Source organism: Atractosteus spatula, assembly GCF_055471065.1.
Source record: "Atractosteus spatula isolate fAtrSpa1 chromosome 10 unlocalized genomic scaffold, fAtrSpa1.hap1 SUPER_10_unloc_2, whole genome shotgun sequence".
Taxonomy (NCBI): Eukaryota; Metazoa; Chordata; class Actinopteri; order Semionotiformes; family Lepisosteidae; genus Atractosteus; species Atractosteus spatula.
The window spans coordinates 364,703-384,032 of record NW_028296622.1 but is presented as its reverse complement, the minus strand read 5'-3'; the positions used below and the strand labels follow the sequence as shown (position 1 = coordinate 384,032).

Sequence of the window (19,330 nt, the reverse complement as noted above, 5' to 3'; positions counted from 1 at the left end):
GGTTAAAAGCAGGTTAGAATTACTTGGCAATGAAAAAGCACTAATGCCATTAATGGACAACCATCTGCAGCTGGAAACAATGTGTCTGTGAAGAACATAATAAACAAACTTTCCAAAAGATCAGATATCAAATTTCTTTCTGTGGAAGGCACATATAAAGCCCATTGACATGACTCAGTATTAGACAAGTGGAAAAGTGGATTTCTGCCCTGAACCAACCTCATTAACTGATGTTATCCTGACTTTTGTGTGGTTGCAGTGCTTGTCTGAAACTCCTTGTGTGTTGTGTTGTGTGTTTCCAGGGCTCTGTAAAGTCTCTTTGTGTCGCACACGTCAGTATCACTTTGTGAGCACACCGCTGAATTGGGCCGATGCTCAGCGTTACTGCAGAGACAAACACATTGACCTGGCCTCCATCCACAGCAGGGAACAACTAGACAGGCTTCTCAGCAATGCAGAGAAGACATTCTATGCCTGGATAGGACTTTATGTAGAATGGCAGTGGTCCCTGACAGGCAGCGATTTCTACAGTGAGGGTGAGGCTAATTTCCGCAACTGGCGTAGTGGGCAACCAAACAATCACCAGTCAAAGAATGAAGATTGTGCGGCAATGGATAGTCAAGGTACATGGAATGATATGCCCTGCAGTTACACCAAATACTTCATCTGCTATCAAGGTAACCACCCCTGTCTCTTTTTAATTACTAGGACCCTTAAAATGATTAATGTTTCACACAGTTGTAGTAATGCTTGACTCGTCCTCTGTCACAAAATATTTCCTTATTTAATGACACATTCATATTCAATCCAGGTTACCTGCCTTGCAGTCTCTGCCACAGAAAGCTGAGAATTTCCTGGCTGATACATTTTCCCATTAGCAATGTTAGTCCATGTGAGAAACAGGAGCTGTTGGGATAAAGACTTTGTGGAAGTAACCACTCCTCTGTGCTAACTGAGAGGTTTATAAGACCAGGTAGGAGGGAGTCTGTGTCTAAACTCCAGGCTGGAAGGAGGAAGAGTGAGATTTTATTATGAATGCATTGGGCTAGCTTATAGACCTGGGGGACTAAATGAGGAAGGCCTGAGAAAAAAATGGTCCTGGAACTGGACCTCAAGGAGTGTGCATTGCATGTTAGTGTGACAGTTCATTTTCCTCCCACAGAAAAGAGAGAGGAGTCTAATTGACACTGGTTGAGTCCTAAAGACTCTCTCCGTCTTGACATTAGCAGCCAGTTGAGAGATCACAGAGTGTTTGAGAAAGAGAAAACAATAAATCACTTGATTATAGAGCTGTGGCCCAAGAACAGAGAGAAATAAGAATGGGCAAAGTTACTAATTGCTTTGTGAAAAACTGGTGTTTGATGTAGAGTAAGAGCTGAGTTGAAGTGAAGATTGGGACTGGGTGGCATGGACTAGTCTAATTGAACAGTCTATTGAAAACCTGGCTGTGAGTAGTGATTAGTAAAGTGTAGATCAAGTATTGTAGATCAAGTATTGTTCAACACAAAGTTAATGGGGTTGACTATTCTAGTGCCTGATGTCTAATGAAGACAGAAAGTGAAGAGTTGGTGACCAGAATCAAGTGAATAACAACCAAGGAAGAAGATGACCACATGGTCTTTCCTGACAGGGTGACAGGCTGGCCATGTTTGAATTAGGGAAGTGTTTGTGTCAGCGATTGTTACAGAGTTTCAAAATGATGCACAAGACACAAAGACAGCTGCTTGTACTTTGGAACTATCTACCAGCCTGCTTGACGATACTAATATATCCAACTCATTAAAGGCTACTTAAAAAATGATCTAAGAAACATAAATATACAAAATAAGAAATGATTTTTTCAACTATATTTTTAAACAAAAATACTACATATAATTAAAAACAAACATAATATTTACATATACCCTTTGTCTATTCAGATGAAACAGTCGATGCACTGACATACATTCTGATCCGGGAACAAAGAAGCTGGCAGCAGGCTCAGAGATTCTGTAGAGAGAGGCACAAAGATCTGGTCAGTGTGAGGAGCCAGAGGGAGAATGAGAAGATCAAAAACACGGCAAAGGGCAATGAAGTGTGGATCGGCCTCTACAGGGGGAACTGGAAATGGTCAGACCAGGAGAACTTGTCATTCCAGAACTGGGCTAGAGGTGAACCCAACAATTATGGTGGAACTGAAGACTGTGCTGCTGTGTTCTCAGATGATAGTAATAGGGGAAAATGGAATGATAATTTTTGCAATGTCCCTTATCCTTTCTTCTGTTATGATGGTGAGTTGAACCATTTTTGATGAGAGACTCAAGGAGATTCACCTGATAACACAACAACAAGTCTCATCTCAAAATATACCAGTCAATTCCAAACACTTCAACTCATCATTCACCAACACAACATCACTTACTAATACACCTCATCTTGTCATTCACCAACACACCTCACCTCCTTAAAAGCAATTTTAACTTATTTATGCAACTGATATATCTCACAGCTCACTTTATGTGAGATACTCAGATTTTTTTATCTCAAAAGTTGCTTACACTTGTTTTACCATCCTTCAGTTTTAAAGTGATCATGGTTGTAATTACAGATCTTTACAGAGTGAGGCTGGTGGATGGTAGTAATCCCTGCTCAGGGCGTGTTGAGGTTATGCCTGATCTTACCTGGGGCACAGTGTGTGAGAATGACTTTGACTGGAAGGATGCAGAGGTCATCTGTAGACAAGAGAATTGTGGGATTCCCAAAGCTGTCTTGGGTGAAGCTTACTTCGGAGAGGGGCAGGGTCCTGTCTGGTCGGAAAAGATCCAGTGCCAGGGCAATGAAACCCACCTGACCTTCTGTCAAATCTCCACCAGACAGCACCAGAACTGCACCCACAAAAATGATGTGAGCATTGTTTGTTCAGGTGAGAGCATCAGTTCACACTTACTCAAAAAAATGAAAATACTTTGTGGGGCCAATAGGAGTTTTGTGATTGCAAGGTTTTGTGCTAGCTGGAATTTTCCCTATTAAAAATTATAATTTGGTCCCAGTGTTTTTGATGAATTTTGCTTGGAGATCGGTGGAGAAACCTTAGAATTAGAGCACAGGAGTAGTGGTGAGTCTCAAAACATGACCTGTAAAAACAGTCTCTCCAAATTCCAACTTACACTATAGGAACACTGATTTGTACAATCATTGTTTGTGTTCTTGAAATTTCCAGTTTGGAAATAAGAGTGTGGTCAGCACAGGAGAAGGTAGGCTAATTTACCAACTCCTTTCTCTCACAAGGAGTCTCAATCCTCCTCCTGTTGTTTCTCCTGTGCAGGATACACAGGATTCAGGCTGATTAATGGCTCAGACTCCTGCTCTGGCCGAGTGGAGTTGCAGTATGACGGCGAGTGGGGGACAGTGTGTGACCAGTACTGGGACATGAGAGACGCCAGTGTTCTCTGCCGGCAGCTGGGCTGTGGACTGGCTGTAGCAGTTCCAGGACAGGCCTGGTTTGGACACAGAGAGGGCTCAGTGTGGAAAGATCATTTCCTCTGTGATGGCAGCGAGGCTCACTTATCTCTGTGTGCAACATCCACCCTGGGGGGAGCTCTGTGCTCTCACAGGAACGATGCAGGGCTTGTTTGCTCTGGTGAGTTTGGAGTATGGTGGCAAAAACAGAAGCATTTATAAAGGTGGCTAGTCCCAGGGTTTATAAAGGTCAAGTGTGATGTCGTGGGGGCGTAGTCATCACTGGTCATGAAAAATAGACAGATAAAAATACACAGACACACCCAAAAACTGATATTCAGTGTTTGGTTTGTTTATCAACAGAAAATAAATCAAAATAAACCTAGCTCCTAACTGACTTTGTGTTTTCCCTCAACTCAACTCAAAAAGCCAAGCTTACTGGTGTGTTTAATTGTCTTTGCTGTACGTTGTGACACTGATTTATGAAGAAAGCAGACCTTTTCTATTGGCCATGTTCATGCTTGGTAGTTGATAGCAGCTGATCCCTGCTGTCTAACAATATTTTTGTGTGCTGGCATTCACTCTCTGCCATCTTGGTATGAGCAAATGCCTGTGTAAAATGGATGATGCTTTGGGTAAAGTACCATTCTACAAGGATTACACCCCTCATGGTATCACAAGAACACTAGGAACTACCTTTTCACGGGCTAGGGGGTCGACACCTTGAGAGGAGGTAGAGAGCCAATGTGTAGTCGCTCAAAAATTAGGGTTCTTCACTAAGGTGAGATAGGGGGTGTGGTAATGATCAAGAGAAAACTTCACTAAGGGTTTTATACATGAAAAGAGTGCCTTACCTGTATACCTGTAACGGCGTGGTTCTAGGACAAATTAGTTCACATAAGAATGTAATGTAGGACTCTCAATTAGAAGCTCAGGTGGTGCTGATGATAGATGAGGATGCTGATGATAGTGACAATCAGGGAGAGAGAAACAATTTAGGGGACTGCCTTGGTGGTGTTAGGGCCACTCTAGTGGTGAACAGGGGAGGATTCCTTCCACTGTGTCAGTCAATATACTAAAATATCTCAAATACTTTGTATCAAAAAGATCTTTAAAATCACAATTTGGATCATGACAGTAAAGCTTAGCTTTTATTTTTTTAAAGAGGACTTGTATTTATTCTGAGAAATTCTTGTTAATATAGCCCTCATGCTACACAACTGAATTAATTGTTAGAAAAAAATAGAAGCAAAATATATACTACAATTTGGGAAATATCTAACATGGGTTTTCCAGAATAATGAAATATTGTGTTTTCTCCCAAATGTTGTGATGTGTGCTACCACAAGATAATTTCTGCAACAGTGTAAGAATTAAGAGAATAAATACTTTTCTGGACATTTTTATCTCAGGGCCTGTGCTTTCAGCCCAGGATGTCCGGCTAACTGGAGGAAGGAGTCACTGTGAAGGCAGGGTGGAGGTTCAATACAACAGGACTTGGAAGACCATTCTCATGGATTCTTGGGGCTACAAAGAGGCTTCTGTAGTCTGCAGACAGCTGGGCTGTGGCTCTGTAGAGCAAGTCTATAACTCCTCTCTGTATGGGACAGGTGACAGTGCTCTGTGTCTGACAGGTATTCAGTGCTCTGTAGTATAAGTCTATAACTCCTCTCTGTATGGGACAGTGACAGTGCTGTGTATCTGACAGGTATTCAGTGCTCTGTAGCACAAGTCTATAACTCCTCTCTGTATGGGACAGTGACAGTGCTGTGTGTCTGACAGGTATTCAGTGCTCTGTAGTACAAGTCTATAACTCCTCTCTGTATGGGACAGTGACAGTGCTGTGTGTCTGACAGGTATTCAGTGCTCTTGGGGATGAGTCTCACCTGGTGAACTGCAGTTCTCCACAGACAGTCAGCTGCAGCCCTGGACAGGAAGTGGCCCTGCTCTGCTCTAGTGAGTGCTAAGCTTCTTTTTCATTAGCAATCTAGAGCTGTAGGTGAGAACAGTTTAATCAATACACTTTGAAATGGCTTGAGAATGTGAATGTTGGTTTAAATCATCCAAATATCTGATATCCCATTTAATAAACATTACTTATGAACTTGCAGTATTGAGAGGAAGAGGAAAATTGTTTTCTAGAAGCTGTGTCATGCACTAATATTCAGGGTCACCGTTTTCATCAAATTATTTTCCTAATTGGACTGTAGCACTGGACAGGATCTCAGTTGTTTAGCATTTATAGTATACAAATCAGTGCACATGAGGCTTTGTGTGTAAAATCCCTCCTTTACAAATCATCAGTTTCTTCAAGGTAATGGAAATAAAAAGTCGATAAATTATTAAACCAATTGATAATGAATGAGATTTAATTTTTACTGTCCCTTTTTTGTGTTCATTGAATAAATTCAGTCAGTTTTCTTTCCACTCAGTGATGCAACTGTTACATTTTAAATATTTTTTTTTTAATAAGGGTCTATTTTTCACAGATGTTAATATTTCTCCCAAATACACACCCGGCAGTATAAAAAACCAAGTAGATAGAAAATTATATTTGTAATTTGCCGTTTTAATGCAATTTTAATTTTATTATTATTAACTCTAATACTGGAAAGAAAGGTATTATTGCTAATACTGTCTGTTCCTCTTAGACCATAACTCTTAGCAAATTGTGTCCCTCTAGAGGTCATATTCACATCTTAGTAGTAGACAGACCTCTGACCCCTGACCTCTGACTCTCTGCTCCTAGACCAGCTGTCCCTCAGACTTGTTGGAGAAGGAGGTGACTGTGCTGGGAGGCTGGAGGTTTATCACAATGGATCCTGGGGGACAGTCTGCGATGACTCCTGGGACCTGGCAGACTCTCAGGTGGTGTGCAGGCAGCTCCAGTGTGGGACAGCCCTCAGTGCCCCAGTGCCAGCCTCCTTCAGCCAGGGAACTGGACCCATCTGGCTGGACGAGTTGGGCTGTCTGGGGAACGAGTCGTCTCTGTGGGAGTGTCCCTCAGCAGGGTGGGGACAGCATGACTGTGGACACAAGGAGGATGTGAGAATCCTGTGTTCAGGTAAGAGGGCTATATTTTTATGTTTTGAAATCTGTGCAAAGAAGTAATAAATAAAAGAATAAAATTGTGTAAAATAATAAATTGTTATTACATGTTTTTAGTCTTTAAAAAATATACATATCCCTTTTAGGGATCAAAGTTGAAAGAACTGAAGTTTAATAGGCTGTGATGGGAGGAAATGTCTATGAGTTAGAAAATATCCCTGTTCCTCAACATAGGGAGTTTGGATAGAATTCAAAAACCCATCTCAAATCCCATAAGGGATTTCCAAAAAAAAATGATTGAGCATGCAAAAAATGCAGCACAATGTGTGGAGGTTAGATAACACTAAATGTGGACATTTGGTCTAAATACAATGCACAGATCCAACATACCCCAGTAAACACTACCAACCAGTCAAGCATGGCAGTGTTTCTTCTCTACAGCAGGGACTAGGAAATCATTAAGACCTTAGGAAAAATGGACAGGGCCAAGTACAAACAAATACTAGAGGAAAACTGAAAAAAAGCTTAAGATTTAAAACTGAGGCAAAAATTTTAATTTTATTTGGGCCTCAGAAAACATACTGAAGCTTCTGGGGCTGAAGAGGTGGAGAGTAATGTGTGAAAGTGGACTCTCGGTCAATGTGGAGCCACCAGTGCTGACAGGAGTGAGTGGGGAGAGAAAGAATATCAGATGATGGAGGCAATCATGGCACAGACTCACTCTGGAGATCATTTATATTTGGTGTCAGTGCTAAGTGACATACATTTATATATAGTTCAGGTGGGTAGCTGCGTCAGCATGCGTAGGCTGCAAAGGAACAAGTAATAGGTTTATTCCATGCTGAAAAAAAGAAGAAAGAGAACACAACGTTTCGGCCGTGGAGCCTCCTGAAGGCTCACACCTGAAGAAGGCTCCACGGCCGAAACGTTGTGTTCTCTTTCTTCTTTTTTTCAGCATGGAATAAACCTATTACTTGTTCCTTTACATTTATATATATATACGTTTTGGATTGGATATCAACAATTGATTGTGCCACTTGATGAAATAAATCACCAACATGTAGACTATGAGAACTTAAAATATTATTAAAATATTGTATTATTATATTTGCCATTATTTTCACAGGTGTGAAAATGTTGATCCATAAAAGTGAAAAAAGTAAGAGTAAGAGTGAGAGTGATTTCTTTCTCGGTTTCTCACTTTCTTCCCAGAGCACAAGCAGCTGAGGCTGTCTGCAGGCTGCTCAGGACAGGCAGAGGTTTACTACAATGGCACCTGGGGCAGCATCTGTGCCAACAGCATGACAGACATCACAGTTGCAGTGATCTGTAAACAGCTGGGCTGTGGAGACAAGGGTACCATCAGAGAGACAAACTCCAAGCTGAGCCCTGATCCCAAATGGCTGGACTCTGTCTCCTGTCGCAAACACGACTCCACCCTGTGGCAGTGTCCCTCCTCCCCCTGGGGTCAGAATGAGTGTGAAGACCGGGAAGTGGCTGAGGTCACCTGCTCAGGTAAAAAGATCTCATGCTTTTCCCTGTCATAAAAGAAGTCCATATTGATTCTTCCATGCTAGAACTTATATGAACTATGTGGAATGAGAGACTAATGAGGGAGTAGAATAAAGGCTTTGGAATTCAAAGGACATGTTAAGAATTTAATAAACAGTTTTGCCTTCTGCTTTAACAATTCATCAAAGGCCAACTTCAATAAATCATCTCTCCATCCATCCGTTTTCTTATCACTTCTTCCAATTTATAGTCACATGGGAGCTGTAGCCTATCCAGGGTCAAGCAACCATGATGAAAAAATTAACCACAAAGAAGAATTAACCACATAGAAGTCATATGTTATATTGAATAGTAATATGACTCCCTGTGGTCTTCATGTGATCTTATATGGTGTGTTTTTGTACTGCTCATTGACAATCATTAACCCGTGACTTAATTACCTAGGTATACCAAGTTAAAATTGCAATTATTATTGATCAGGGGATCCTCCACATCTCAGCTAGAAGTGTTTACTCTGCCAGATATCACAAAGTGTATCTAAAAATGAGACACTTCCTAGTCACCTATAGCTGTAGCAAAACTTTCAGTCTAAATATGTGAGTCAGCAGCAGTTTAACCCTCATTTATTATTGTACATGCTGCTATTGTAATGTATTGTAATGTAATGTAGTATAGCAGTAATAACTGAAGTGTTATAAAAGGTCTTGTCAGGTACAGTTTCCAGGTCTCCATTCTGCAGCCTCAACAAAATCCTGTTTTTCCAGCCTCCAGCAACCACAGGCCCTGTTCTGAGGACCCCACTCAGCAGCACTGCACAGGTTAGTTTACAGCCGCTGTGACCCCAGAAGCGGAATCATCTTAGCATGGGATGATTCAATCAAACGTTGCAAAGCAAACACTCCCCATGATTAACCAACAGGCACCGCTCCTTTAAAGTCTGCATCCAATCAGATCTCTGAGGTTCTTACATTGTTCTGGTTTTTCATCATCAGAGGCTCTGCGCCTGGCTGGAGGCACTAACTGCTCTGGCCGGGTGGAGCTGCGGTACGAGGGCTCCTGGGGGACAGTCTGTGATGACTCCTGGGACCTGCAGGATGCCCAGGTGGTCTGCAGACAGCTGGGCTGTGGGGACGCAGTGAGCGCAGCAATAGAGGCCTCATTCGGACCAGGGAGTGGCACCATCTGGCTGGATGAGGTGAACTGCAGGGGCAGTGAGCTTCACCTGTGGGACTGCTGTCACTCTGGACTGAATCAGAGTGACTGTCGACACAAGGAGGATGCAGGGGTTACTTGTACGGGTAAGATTGGAGGGATGGAGGATTTTCAATCCATTACAAACAGGGATACTTATCTCTGAAGGAGTTTCGTGTTCTGCCATGTCATTTCCTTTATTTCATGATCATTCTAAGCAGGGACAACATTCAGCTCTTGTTAAGCCAATTAATTTAGTTGCAGGAAGTGATTCAAGCCCAGGCCTATCTAGGTTCTCCTGCCCTGATCTCCATTTGGGAATTCTCTTGACTTCTCTGACAAATGTAAAGGGATTTAAATCTGGACAGACAGCTAGACCACATGCTTGATTTCTCTAAAACAAGGTTTTCTTTTCTCTTCCCCAGGTTTGACAACTACAACAGTTACAACAGCTACTCCAGCAGCAGCAACAAGTAAATTACAAGGCTTTCCTGTTCCAATTTATCCTTATTCTCCATACTTATGCGTCTTCACATATGCAGTGCAGAAACCTTTTCTCTCTCTTCCTGGCATGACACTAACAGTTTTACTGGTCTGGTGAAGGTGGTGGGTTGACCTTCTGTTGGGTTTTATTGACATCACTTACACTTACAAAACCAAGACAGTTGAAACTTCTTAACAGATAGTAAGAGACGTCTGATCTAAGCTTCGAGTGTTTGTATTGAACCAACACTACATCTCCTCTTCTGAGCTCCTCTCCTTTTCTGGCTTTACCAGGGGTCACTAAATTACCCAGACAGCCAAAGCAGGAGCCAGGAGGCTGGACTGTCCCAGCTGTGGTCTTCTTCCTGCTGGGAGCTCTGGTCTTTGTGCTGCTGGTCCTGCTAGTTGGGCAGCTGATATGGAACAGGAGACTGCGTAAAGGTAAGGAGTGAGTCCAATTGGGAAAACCCTGAGAAGAGCTTTGTGTTTATTACAGTGATAAGCTCATGCAAGAGCTTGTCTATGTCCAATCTGGAGTTATAACATCCATTTATTTGCCACTGTATATCCTGATAATTAAAGGATGCTCAATCTTAATGAGAAATAATATATTCAAGTTGCATTTCAAACTATACATCAACCTTACAAGGTGAGAGATTCTTCCCAGGAGAGGTCAGGAAATCAGAGCTTCCAGACTGGGTGTCCAGACCTGTGCTATTCAGAATTCAGCTCTCATCATTTCACAATCAAGCAGTGAGATGTGTGCTGGCCTTCACAGAGCTCTTACCTGACAATAAACAATAAACAATGGTCCAGGGATTGCAGTCTACAGATGCAGCCATTCAAAATGCGCGGGCGATACCGCATTATTTTCCGGTATGCTGTACGCAGTCTACCGCAAGTTACCGGTAAATACCGCAAGTTACCGGTAAATACCGCTAGCAAAATAATAGTATCCGGAATTTCCGCAAGGTGGAGCTAATAAAGCTCAACCTCTCATGTTTGAGCTGTAGCCATCAAAGTCTTTAACGAAGATATTAATAATAGTATTAATAATAAATGACCTTGGGCAAGCTGTAAACTCAAAGTATTGCCCTGGTCCACATTCTTTTTTTCATTGACCGTCTTTGTAAAAGTAACACCACAGCATTTCGCAATCACGCATTTTTTTCCAATCATGCAAAGTACAGTAATTTTTGAGAATCGATTCACCATGCCTTACACGTGCTCATAAAAGAGATTGATTTAGGAACATAAACATATTACCGTATGCAAACTGTACTGTATACAGTATGTATATGTATATTTAATATCTTAACTGTGCCCGTTTAAGTATTGAATATTCATATCTAATTTTACCACTGAAGGGAAATCTTAGTAGCTGAGCATAAAAAGAATAGGAGCATACTGCAACGCGTGTGAAGGCCATAAACGATATTAATTTTGGAACATAAACATACAGTATATGGCTGGTCTCGGTACTTTAAAGAAAACATACACGAAACATGGTTTCATTATGACCAGAATCTGTCTTGAGATATTTTTAACTTGATTTACAGTATTTGAGAGGTATGTCTTAACACCGATACTACAGTGCTTAAGTACTGCTCACTTATATGTTTCTAGGTTTATATTATGCATTTCATACGGTCAAATTACTTTTGAGCAACTAATAAGAAGCGCGAAACGGTATGCCCAGGGCGTTTTAGTTTCGTTTCGTGCTGGGACCCGTGGATTGATTAGAGATATCAAGTACATACAAGTCATTTTTTAAATGTTGTAGTTCGTCTTGAAAAAATGTTACGAGTACATCATCTATCAACAATTACACAGGTTCTGTTTCCATATTGCGGATTTTGGTTACGTAATATTATTTTCTAGATTTCACGTTGTGAATATATGATTTGGGCAAACAGAGCCGCAAAGAAGTACATTATGGGTTGTTGTTTTTTTTTTGCAGTTTTATCTAGAACAAGCGATGCTTAAACCTTTGTCTGATTCTTGTGAAACTATCCACACGACAGTTACAGTACCTAGGAGTTGACTTCAGTGATGTCACTGATGGGATGTTTCTAAAAATCCATCCTCTGTAAAATGTCTTCTCTAGTTGTCCTGCATATGTATTCGCTAATGAAGCTGTGTGTTCTGAGCCTGGATCTCTACATTTCTGTATGAACCAGCTTAGAGGGCTAAAGACAGCTTGTGTTTAAATTGAGTGTAAGGCAATTTATGCTTCTAAAGTCATGGTCAGCATTTATTATTGTACTGTGCTGTAAACTTGTTCTGTGCCAAGTCACATTATTTTATAGCGTTTTTATAGCGTTATCAAATCCGGTGGCGCTGTGTGTTAGTTTCCTGACTCCCATGTCACATGGTCTGTGATTGAAACCTGTAATACCGGTTTAATTCGTCACAGCCAGCACTCCGGTTGTAAAGTAGAAGCAGGCGAGATTTCCAGCGAAAAACACCTCCCCCTTCTTCAGGTGTGAGGGTCTTCTGCTCAGAATGAAACGCTAAAATGTAATGTAGGCTCTGAAGGGGTTCAATTGTGATTTGGGCTTGATTAAGGTCGCTGCCTTTCATCTAAAACCCTACTTGAATCCTTCTAAACTAAAAATCAGTGTTAGTGAGTTCTAAATAAAGAGGTATCCAGGTAACAGTGAAACGGGCGGACAGTCTGGGGAGATCGCCCGTTTTCCATGTAAATAGTTCCCTGGTTCCGCACCCCTTGGTGCTTCTCTCGCTCTCTCTCGGGTCACCTGATCATTAGCTCGAAAGATTTGAGTGCTTTGTGTATATTCTAATGGTAGTGGGGGCAGGGTGTGTGGGAACAGGTTTGGTTGAAATTGCATTGGAGATCTATGTTCTTCACACCTGAAACATTTTCTCTGAAAGCATTTTCTTCGCAGTTTAACCGATCTTGTTACAGCATGTTAGTTTACTATTATTAACCATATTAATTTTAAGTGCTTAATGTAAAATCTTGTAAAAATATATTTTCATTGTACAAATATACATTAAGTCTGACTATCATATAATAAGTTAAATACAAAACTAAAGAAAAAATAGGGTTAAATATAATTCAAAATATTTTGCTAACAATGTTAACTGTTTATGAACAATAAAATGTATTAGCTAAGGAGTAGGATGGCACAGTTGTTAGTATGTTTTTTGTTTTGTTTCTTTTTCATAAATACAACAGTAGTACCTGATGTCTCAGTGGCTTAAAAATTAAATTATGCATGCAAACCTGTGAACTAGAAAGATAACGAAGATATCCATCCATTTATAATGGTGGCAAAGTGGTTAGCATTGCTATCTTGCAGCACTGGGGTCCTAGGTTCAATTCCTGCCATCCTGTGTGTGGGGTTTACATGTTCTCTCTGGGTTACATGGTTTTTCTCCATATGTGTGATATGACTCCCTCTCGCACTCCAAAACATACTGGTAAGTTAATTGGTTTATGGGAAAACTGGCCCTGGTGTGTGTGTGTTTGTGTCTGTCTGTCCTGTGATGGACTGGCGCTATGTCCAGGGTGTATTCTGCCTTGTGTCCGTCACTTACTGGGATAGGCTCCAAATCCTCTGTACTGGATAAAGAGATTAGAAATGGATGGAAGTAAAGGCACTGTGTGGATGGAACTATACACAGTGTTAGAAACCCACTATGAAATGGCAGCATCTCACTGAGAATAAAACATTTTCTAGTGCTGGATTAAGGAAACAGCCTTTCCACCTCTCTTGCACATCAGTATCCATACCTAGTTATTTAAACAAATTGCCTCTAATTATAAACATCTTAATATGCTGGCTCTGTGGATCCGCATCAGCTATGTTTGCCCATTCCTTCAATTCATGTGCATCCAACTAAAATCTGTAAATCTAACCTCAGAACCTTTCTTTTCAGAAGACTTTGTATCTGCTTCATTTTGGTAGCACCTCTAACTGCTTGTCTTTCTTATATGCATTTACTTTGTAATCTGTGGTCCTTTTATCTGTTTTTACATCTACTGTATTGCTTTGAGATGCCACCTTTAATGGTGATATATCAAATAAAGTTTTTTATTATTGTTATAGGGAAACATGATCAGATTGTCCCTGGTTCAGAAAAAAAGATCTAAAGTATACTAGTTTGTCACTCTTCTAATTCCCTTTGCTAAATGACTTTTCATACTAATCTGATCAATTTAACTGCAAGTTTTCTGTGCTTTCTCTATCCTGCTAGATTTGCAATTATTCTGAAAATTTTCATCTTGAAATAACTTATTTCTAAATACCCTTTTCACTGTTAACATCTTGCAGCAACTCTGCGACAAAATATACACTCTGACAGTTCATCCTGCTACCAACATTAAATAAAACAAATCTGAAGATTTCTATATTTATGTCTTTATTTGGTGGTTTCATTAGTGACAAAGGCTAAACTTTCTTGGAAAAATGTCTTTTATGTGTTGCGGAAAAAAACTGACTTGCTTTAACAAAATATGTTTACAAATCCTTTCACCTGGCATTTTCGTAGTTAGAAATTATGGAACGCTCTGTTAAAAGCAAGGGAGTTTTTATGTCCGTTGCAGTTCTTTTGCAACATGAATATAATTATATCGTTATTAATTTCTTGAGATACGCGATTCCATATTATATTCCCTTTTAATCAAATTCTAAAAGTATGCTTGTTGACTCCGGTATCGCGTTAGTTAAAGACTTCGATGCTTAAAATTTTTAGGGAGAAATGGAATACTGGTGTGTATTTTTTTCTTTAAAGTACCAAGACCAGCTATATACTGTATGTTTATGTTCCAAAATTAATATCGTTTATGGCCTTCACACGCGTTACAGTATGCTCCTATTCTTTTTATGCTCAGCTACTAAGATTTCCCTTCAGTGGTAAAATTCAATATCTACAACGGCACAGCAAAGACGTTTACTGTAAGTCTTTCTACAACAGACCAACGGACCACGAGTGCCCCTGTTGGTCAACCAATCACGTACTGCGGTGCCACGCGTCATCTTGCGTCACACTGAGCGACGCCACCTGCGGTACGTGTCTGTGACGCGCACTTTGAATGGCTGCATCTGTAGTGAGGTGACAGGCCAAGGTTTCGGGGTTTTGAGTTTGTCTCCCTTCTGATAAAAAAATACCCATAAAAATATATTAATAATAATAAATTAACTTTTTCTTAAGATATGCAGCAATGTGTCTACTTCTCTGTTCTTTTCCAAAGCTTTAGCTGAAGTAGAGGTCAAGCCCATGAATGAAGCTCTCTACCAGGAAATTGACTTCACACTGACTGCAGAGGGAGCCCTCAGGAGAGGTGAGTGGACACACACACTGGCCATCATCCATGACAGCACCCTCTCTTGTATAGGAGGCAAGAGAACATGCTCAACACTCAGTACTACAGTCTCAACACATGAAGAAACACACTGCCACAGAATGTGTGTGCCCAGGATGTCATTACTGACTCTGTGGACCAATTATTTTAAGATAAGATAAGATCATTTTATTGGCCATATACAATTACTTGTATTAGGAATTTGTCTTTTCGCATACATCACACAGACACATAGACAGGGAGAGAAGCTTGGTGTCAGAGCGCAGGGTCAGCCATTTATATGGCACCCCTGGTGCAGTTGGGGTTAAGGGCCTTGCCCAAGCGCCCAACGGAGTAGGATTCCTCTGCCAGCCATGGGATTCGACCAACAACCTTCCAGCCACAGGTGCAGATCCTTAGCCACAGAGCCACCACAAAGCCTTCGCAGCAGCTGGAGAAAAATCTTCCCTATTTTAATAACTGGATGTGAATTTCTTGATTAGCAATGGATGCACAGCACTGTTTGAATATCACACCTCATAGCAACAGTGAATTTACTCTTATCATTGTTTAACTGAATAGAAATAATTCAGTGCAGCGTTCGTCACTTTTTAAAAGCACAAACTCTGAGTTAGTGTTCACAACCTGGCTTTTCCCCAGTGGGAAAAGACATTAGATGCAGTGAGGCTGCTGTCTGACTGCAGGTATCTCTGCTCTGTCCTCCTTTTCACAGGGAGATCCCTCTCTGATGAGTTGCCCTCTGAATACGACGATTTGGAGGACAGTAAGGGAGACCCAGTCCCAGGTAAACATAGCCCCTTTGCACATGTGTTTCTATCAACAACCTCAGAAGAAAACACGTTTGTTGTTCGAAATCTCTGTAAATCAATTTGGCAATGCAAAAGGCTCAGTGATGTCTTTATAACATGCTTGTTATGTCAGAGCAGTGGTAGTATGATGTTGTTGGGTAAATTAATGCCATCTTCAATAGTTAGTTAATTTTTGCTGTCATTTTCACTTTTGATCACATTTAAAAAATTGCTTTTCACTCCGTGCTATAAAAAACCCTATGTCAAAGTCAAAATCCCACATTCAACCCCAATGTCACAATTCTTTAAAATTGCAGTACATGATATGGGCCACTCATGGCTTTGTGAGTCTTATATCACCTAATCATATATTTGTCATACAGGGATGACATGTCCCCATCAGCTCTGTGGCCAATATGCACTGTCTTCCAAATTTTCCCGCACCATGAGAATGTTTCAAGCATTACAGTACAGTGGCACTAAACATCAATCATTTAGGTCTTGAAAGTCTATTTCAAAGAAACTAAATAACTACTCATGAAAAAGTGTCACACACAGCTAAAATAACAAATTGATACCATTCCATCTTTTATGTGTTTAATATAATCTAAAAAAAATCCATTTGTATGAAATCAAACTGAAACAGTGCCACTCTGTGGTCAACATAATACATATTTCCCCAGATCCTCCTCATTTGTCTCTTCCTAGACACAGTTCCACAAACACACAATTATACAGCCACACACACAAATGATGACAACTTGCCTTTATATGTGTCGAGACAGTACTTAGTGTGTAACACTTTTTTTGCATATAAGTAATGATATTAAAATATTTTTAATCTGAATAATGGACAGTTTATCTACAAACCTTTTTTTCCTGGTTTCCTATAACCTATTGAGATATAGTGGGGAACAGATAGCTATATCTACTGAAGAGTAAACTTTTCATTTTAGAGGATGAAATAGTTATTTTGAAGTAGTTAGGAGTAAATAAAGGAATTATAATAAAGAATCTAACCACATTCACAAGAAGTAAGAAGCAGAAGAAGAAAATTGCATCAATTTTTTAGGTGAAACACTGTAAGTAATTGATCTCATGTTCCCAGGAAAACTCCTCTGTGATGAGCTGCAGTCTGAATATGATGATGTGGAGAACAATGAGAATGATCCCAACTCAGGTGAGGGCTGTGGAAGCCTGGGGAGCTCACAGTGGGCGTGGGAGGTTCAGCAGGTCTTCAGGTAGTTCACAGGGAACCATTCCAAAGTCAACTAGACCCAGGACCAGACCTTAACTGTGGTTCAACTGTCAGGGGGTCTTCAGGGTTAAATCCCAGCACATTGAGAAAGAGGGTTTCTTACAGTGGGTCTGACTCAGTCTCTGGAGTCCCATCTTGAATCCCTGCTGAGAAACATTACATATCTGCATAAACATATATTAGTTTATTAGTGTATCCTATTCATATATTCTGTTTCCTATAGAGTTTACAACACATGTTTGGAAGAAAAATTAGATTCTAATCTCACTTCCTGTTCTTCTAAATTTAAATGTATGTATTGGGATGTTTTCACAATTAATACAGCAGGGAATACCCGAGCATTTGAAAACCCTGGCAGGCATGTGTAACAATACTTATACTCATCTGGAATAGGGGATTAAACACAACAAATGTGTCATCATAGATAAAGTCAGAGAGCTCTCTGAAGACTGCATATGAGGTTATTCACCAAACAATCTCCCCTCAGAAGTACCACAATCTCATATTCCATTACAGGAGGTGTCCCGTAAGTGTAATATGACTCCTACTGGACTTTATTTACAGTACTATAAAAATGACAATATACAATTTTTAGATGTTTTTAAGCAAGATACATCGAAGACATACATCTGTTTTTGATGTTTTTTATCTATTTTAGTGGGATGCACTGTTCACATATTCTGTATTTTTTTAAAATATATTCTTGCTCTAACACATTTCTGGGACTTTTTGCATAAATGGTTATGAGCTCTGAGGCAAACTACACTATGTTTCAATGCCAATGCCCTGGTCTTTTTGAAGAACTGGTTATTTAATATCCTAGATCAATTAATTACTACTGAGGGAATTAACTAAAAGTTTGTATTATATCTTGTTAACTATGTATCTTTTTACTTATATTTTACTAAATCCATCTCCATCTCAAAAGATAACATAGCCACACAATGTCTTTACTAATAGCTGTCATAGTTCTCAGGGAAATGACCGAGTGACCTCTGCTGGAACAAATGGTCTATTCAGCAGAAGGGGCTGCTTGTCACATAAGCTGGAAGAAAATAATATATATATGTATGTACTGGTCAGCTTTTTCAAATGACTATATATAGCCATAAGGCAAACAGAGACACATCTGGGAGTGTATTGTTTATTTCGCTATATAAAGGAGCACTGTAAACGTTGGTATTTAAGTCTTGTGCCACACAACACAAGACTTCCATATGCATATGAAATAAAGACGACTTTCAACACACAAACTCTCAGTTGATGGCCTTTTTTGTGGCACAGCACTACCAACCACTAATTACTAGTGATTGTTTGGAATAATACCTATAATTTCCTACATATCCTTTCAGTAAAGAATTAATAATTATTAAATTCTAGTGACTTAAATTGACTTCTTTCACTTACATTTTCACATTATGGGAAGGATTCCCATTGCAAAGTTCTCAGCATTGATAGTGCCACATGTATTTTGTATCTTCACACTCCATGTATTTTATATATTTTCCACAAGCTTGTTTCTTTGAGTAATGAGATATTGAAGGGAATAATCTGTCTCGATTTGCCTTTCTAACACATTTTATTTTATTCCACAAGTCACTGCCTCAGCAAACTTTACCACCAGCTCAGCAGGCAGATCCAGCTAGTATGAGATAGTATGAGATAGCTATTGGTATTTATCCTGATGAATAAGGTAAATGGTTAAAAAAGAAAATTACAGCGTGTTAAGAGAAATTTGGACATATGGTCTGTTTCTGTATGAATGACTCTGTTTTCTGTACCCTGTCCACCTCTTCTGCTGACTGTGTGTCTCTGGCAGGTGTCTCCCCCATTTCTCCTGGAGTGCAGAGTCTCCTGGCCACACAGCCCATTGAAGAAGGATGTGACTATGATGATGTTGGAGTCTCCTGGCCACACAGCCCATTGAAGAAGGATGTGACTATGATGATGTCAGAGTCTCCTGACCACAACACCCTCTGAAGAAGGATCTGAGTATGATTATATCAGAGCACTGTGAACCTGTTTGTGCAGTTTTATAGAGGATTCATCCTCAAGTCAGATTAGAGTTTTTAACTGAGTAACACCATAACGATATGCCTTGTGTTTCTGATTAAAATACTGTTAAAATACTGTTAACTTTCCCTTAATGTGTGTAGTTCTATACAGTATGTTATGAAGTGTTTGATTTGAGATTATTCAGTCACTGTACAGCTGAGACCCTGTACAGTAATCACACAGTCACTGGCCTAGTGTGACCTTGTTACTGTGTCTCCTGCTGTG

General features: G+C 40.1%; 1 protein-coding gene across 1 annotated transcript; it reads left to right on the top strand.

Moving 5' to 3' along the window:
* Positions 1–2,571: 2,571 nt before the first annotated feature.
* LOC148812537 (antigen WC1.1-like) lies at positions 2,572–19,030 on the top strand. Its single transcript, XM_088908508.1, has 13 exons — positions 2,572–2,902; positions 3,305–3,619; positions 4,851–5,086; positions 5,295–5,394; positions 6,188–6,502; positions 7,699–8,001; positions 8,763–8,816; positions 8,991–9,296; positions 9,967–10,113; positions 14,894–14,983; positions 15,717–15,788; positions 16,901–16,972; positions 18,870–19,030. Exons 1-13 carry the CDS (start codon positions 2,572–2,574, stop codon positions 19,028–19,030), a joined length of 2,502 nt encoding a protein of 833 aa, XP_088764634.1.
* The last annotated feature ends 300 nt before the right edge of the window (positions 19,031–19,330 follow it).

Coding starts and splice junctions, on each gene's coding strand:
- LOC148812537 (XM_088908508.1), top strand. CDS start 2,572: ATGGTTGTAATTACAGATCTTTACAGAGTGAGGCTGGTGGATGGTAGT. Junction 10,114..14,893: donor GAACAGGAGACTGCGTAAAG/GTAAGGAGTGAG, acceptor TCTTTTCCAAAG/CTTTAGCTGAAGTAGAGGTC. Junction 14,984..15,716: donor AGAGGGAGCCCTCAGGAGAG/GTGAGTGGACAC, acceptor TCCTTTTCACAG/GGAGATCCCTCTCTGATGAG.